Below are 5094 nucleotides of genomic sequence, written 5' to 3'. Positions count from 1 at the left end.
AAATGATCAAACACTATTTTTATTTGCAAATCTGAAATTTACTGGAAAATGAAACTTTATTGAAAAAATTAATATTATGGCCTGATCTCATTTTATTAGGCAACATGGAAAATATACAAGTGAAAACCAAAAAAAGGAAGTAAAAGTACATTTCTCTATGTTCAGAAAATGAAAATCATTTCTGTATGATATAAATGCCATGCACAGCCAGAATGCCTTCAGAGAACCTAGAGTCCAAGGTTCACCCAGACCCCAGCTCAGCCAGGACAGCAGCAGCCTCATTTCCCCATGGCCCAGCTACTCCCTCTGCTGACGGCCCTGGTGCTGTGCAGCTATGGCCCTGTTGGATCTCTGGGCTGTGACCTGCCTCACAACTCTGTCCCGCTGAGCAGGTCGACCTTGGTGCTTCTGGACCAGATGAGGAGGGTCTCCCCTGTCTTGTGTCTCAAGGACAGAAGAGACTTCCAGTTCCCGCGGGAGGTGGTGAACGGCAGCCAGTTCCAGAAGCACCAGACCGTGTCTGTCCTGCACGAGATGCTGCAGCAGATCTTCAACCTCCTCCACACAGCGCGCTCCTCTGCTGCCTGGAACAACACCCTCCTGGAGGAACTGCACACTGCCCTTCATCAGCAGCTGCAAGGCCTGGAGACCTGCTTGGTACAGGCCATGGGAGAGGAAGACTCTGTCCTGACGGCTGACAGCCCAACGCTGATGCTGAAGAGGTACTTCCAGAGAATCCGTCTCTACCTGGACGAGAAGAAACACAGTGGCTGTGCCTGGGAACTCGTCAGAATGGAGATCAGGAGAGCCTTCTCCTCAACAGCAGACTTGCAGGAAAGCTTAAGAAGCAAGGATGGAGACCTGGCGTCATCCTGAGATGGTTCTCGTTGACTGATCGCCCCATCACACTTGTACATGTGTATTTGGTCATTTCTAAAGGCTCTTCTTTCTGCTTTAGTCACATCAGGGAACTTGTTGAATTAATTCAGCAAACTACTTTGTTCATATATTAAGGAAGTATATGTGAAACGCATTCCGCTCCGGGGTATTGATTCCTAGGGGATTACAGCTCTGATATTATTTACTGAATGTATTTATTTATTTATTTATTTAATATTTATTTATTATTGTATCCTATTTTTATTTGACATACTTTTCACATAGCAGATGTTCACTTTTACATTGTATTAAGATTGGAAATCAGGCTCACATTTCCATTTCAAGAAATATTGTATTTATTATCTATTAAATTTTTTAAAGTTATGTACATTTATCATAATAAAGTCTACTTCTTTACTATTTTTTGCTGTTTAAATGCCTTATTTTTACCTATAGACCTTTTATTAAGATGTGCATTAAATAAAAGTGTTTTTTTCTACCCTATATTCAGACACTGGCTTTCTGAACCAAGTTGAAGAATGGACAGTAATACTATTTACTTTATTATTCCACTCACATGACATGTGTAAAGAGAAAAATAACAGCATCAGATTTTGGAATTGCTTTGAAAAAATACACAGTCCCTGCTGCCTTGAAACATCATCATATATATGGGAAAGAAACATAAACACTGTACTAATTTCCCTTAATTGAAACAGTATAAAAAGGAGTAAAGCACAGAGATGTTTTCATACTGGAAGCTTTGGTACAGCGGATACTACAAAGGACAAAAGGGGGTAGATCTCTTTTTTAAAGGTACCTGGGAGAATTAAGTACAGAAGTTATGTTGGCTGTTGGGTACATGGTCCTAGAATGAACAACAAATGCCATGGGTGAAGGGAATAATTTGAGATTCCTTATTGCACGTCTAACAACGAGGACATTGGGATGGATTTTGTGAGTTACAAATGGAGAAGACCCTCAATATATAAAGGGAGAATAGGGAAGCAAAATGTGCAAAGGTTACTGAAATGAGTGGCCAGTGAAGAAAGAAGGGCAAATAGGTAAGAACAGTGTTCAAAAGACAGAATTGCGTTCAGGGGAAGTCAGAGTGAATTGTCCCCATAAACCTAAAAACATCTGTCTGTAGTGGCTTTAACAGATCTGGTTTAATGGAGTTACAGTATAGGAAAACATATGAGGATAGATCGAAGAGGAAACACAAGCAAGAGAACTAGAACCACGCGCACATAAAATTATTTGGGGAAGCTTGTTAGTTGAGTGGCAGAATTTAATAATAGAGGACCTAGAGGAGACTGTGGGTTCATGTTGTTCCTGATTTCACTGAATATTTTCTGGGAATTATATCTAGACAATGGATGTTTTGGCACAAGATTTAGAAACAGTTTAAATATTTGATGTAAGCAATTGATTTGTTAAAAATGTTCAGTGTTTGGATAAATATTACTTTGTAGTAAGCACAATGGTAATTCATTTGGTCACTAATGTCAATTAACTTCTCAGCCAAATTTTGAAAAATTTCTCTAGTTTATGTTGATCATTTACCTTGTGATTTCTAAATTTCTAGCCTTTGACATGTATGTTTTCTGAAAACTGTAGGCATATACTCCTGATGGATACTTGTTTTCAACCTCACCTATATAGAAAGGGCTGGGGCTAGGTGGTTTCTTTTTATTAATACAAAATGTCTAGCGCAGAATAGCCATGCCTCTCAGTAATCTTATTTCTCTTTTTATTTGACGTATCTTTGACTCTTGTGTGAATCTGTTTTTACATTCACCTCTGTATCCCATAAAAATCATAGAATCTATGAGATGATCTAAATACCTTTCTGTTAGGAAATCTTCCTAGAATCTGTTATTAAATTTTGTTTTTTTCTTTTCATCACTATTCTTTACCATAAATCAAATTACTGCTGATTATCATCAAAGTACTTTTCTTTGTTAATATGATAGTACAGTTTTCTTGTTGCTAAACTTTTTTTCCTTACTGTTGACAGTGTAATCTTTGCATTTCTAAGGCTACAAATTCCATTTCCTTTTCTCATTTGCAATATGATTTGTTAAACTGTTGAAATCCTTACTTAAGGTATACTAAGCTGATCTTCTGTATATTAAGATAATCGAAAAGAATCTTGATGTGAATGGAAGGGGAGAGGGAGTGGGAAAGGGGAGGGTTGTGGGTGGGAGGGACGGTATGGAGGGGAAAGCCATTGTAACCCATGAGTCGTACTTTGGAAATTTATATTCATTAAATAAAAGATAAAAAAAAAAGAATTGCTGGATCATATGACAAGTCTATTACTAGTTTTTTAAAGAAATATCAAGCTGGCGCTGTGGTGTAGCAAGTAAAGCTGCCACCTGCAGTGCTGGCATCCCATACAGGTGCCAGTTCAAGTCCTAGCAACTCCAATTCTGATTCAGCTCTCTGCTATACCTGGGAAAGCAGTAAAAGATGACCCAAGTCCTTGGGCTCCTGCACCCACATGGGAGACCTGGAAGAAGCTCCTGGCTCCTGGCTCCTGGCTTCAGATTGGCACAGCTCCAGCCACTGAGGTCAATTGGGGAATGAACTAGGGGATGGAAGACCTTTCTCTCTCTTTCTGCCTCTCCTCTCTGTGTGTAACTCTGACTTTCATATTAATAAATAAGTCTTTTAAAAAAAATATGATTTGTTAAATTATTTATTAATCATCTTCATATTGCACTACAATGGACTTTTGTTTTTGTTTCATGACACTCATACACACTTATCTGTATATTCCTTAGTGGCTAATTATAATGTATATTAAAGAATAAGACACATAATAAAAATAAACAAAAACTGGATAAAAATCTTTCTGCTAACAACTAGGACAAAGAACACATTATTAATGAAAAGTAATAAATTTTAACTATAAATTTGTGTTGTACAAGATGTGCAACTGTAGTCACCATTATAAGAAAGAACTGGGATAGAGAGCTTCTGGAGTCTGTGAATTTAAATTTTAAAAGAATGAACAGAAGCAGGCATTTAGCCCAGCTGTTAAGATGCCAGCTGGGATGCCCACATCCCACATTGGAGTACCTGGGTTTGATGTTAGGGAGTACAGTCTCAGGTTTCTGATTCCAGCTTCCTGCTGACACAAATCCCGTGAGATAGCAGTGATGAGTTAAGACCCAGGAGAGATCATCTCTCTCTCTCTCTCTCTCTCTCTCTCTCTCTCTTCATCTCCATTTCCAGCTCCAGCTCCAGCTCCATCTCAAATTAATTATTTTTTAAACATTAACAGAAATCATAATATGAAACATAGGATGCATCCTTGGCTCCAATATAGGATTTTGCATTAATCATTCTATCTGTTTGTATAGATGATCCTAGGTAACACACCAACTCACCTGACCCTTGTAATGTTTGGTTCCCCAAGTGTAAACTACTGTTGAAAAGTTATAGGGCTGTTATATTAAACCAAAGTACATCTTTTATACAATCTTGTAATGTACCTTCAAATGAATGAACTATCTTTATTCAAGAGGCAGAGAGGCAGACACACAGACAGAGTGACCGAGAAAGCCCAACACTGTTGCTGAAGAGGTACTTCCAGAGAATCCGCTCTACCTGGAGGAGAAGAAACACAATGACTGTGCCTGGGAGATTGTTAGAACAGAAATCATGAGAGCCTTCTCTTCAACAGGAGACTTGCAAGAGTGATTAAGAAGCAAGGAAGGAGACCTGGATTCATCAGCAGTTGATTCTCATTGACTGTCTGCCACATCCCACTTGCAAATGTGTCTTTCAGTATTTCCACAGTCTCTTATTTCGTTTTTAGTTGTTGAATTTTTGAGTTAATTCTATAAATATTTTATCAGTATTTTAAGGAAATCCGTGTTTAAAATATTCAGTCTTTAAGAGATGACAGCCCTGAACTTATTTGTGTCTGTTTATTTATATATTTATTGTTGCATGCTGTCATGTTTATATTATTTAAATATTTCAGAGCAGATATTCACTTTCAATTATGTTAAAATTTATTAAACATTTATCTTTATATTTTATTAAATTGTAAGTTGATTTATTTAATACATTGATATGAATGAAAATTTCTGAAATTTTTTCTTCAAGAGACAAATTTCAAACCCTGGTATTTTAAACCAACAGATTATTTATTTTCTTATTCATTCATTGCATTTGTATGATATCTATAAGTTGATGATG

General features: G+C 37.3%; 1 protein-coding gene across 1 annotated transcript; it reads left to right on the top strand.

Annotated features, from left to right (window-relative positions):
- Positions 1-288: 288 nt before the first annotated feature.
- Positions 289-876, top strand: LOC100356937 (interferon omega-1-like). Its single transcript, XM_070052945.1, has one exon. The coding sequence runs from the start codon at positions 289-291 to the stop codon at positions 874-876; it is 588 nt and encodes a 195-aa protein (XP_069909046.1).
- Positions 877-5094: the final 4218 nt, after the last annotated feature.

The sequence above is a fragment of the Oryctolagus cuniculus genome, chromosome 1 (genome assembly GCF_051225735.1).
Source record: "Oryctolagus cuniculus isolate XC-2025 breed Fujian yellow rabbit chromosome 1, ASM5122573v1, whole genome shotgun sequence".
Classification (NCBI taxonomy): Eukaryota; Metazoa; Chordata; class Mammalia; order Lagomorpha; family Leporidae; genus Oryctolagus; species Oryctolagus cuniculus.
The sequence above is the reverse complement of the archived record's forward strand: the minus strand, read 5'-3'. Positions and strand labels throughout refer to the sequence as shown.

Excerpts from the sequence above, each read along its gene's own strand:
- LOC100356937 (XM_070052945.1), top strand. The coding sequence starts at position 289 with ATGGCCCAGCTACTCCCTCTGCTGACGGCCCTGGTGCTGTGCAGCTAT.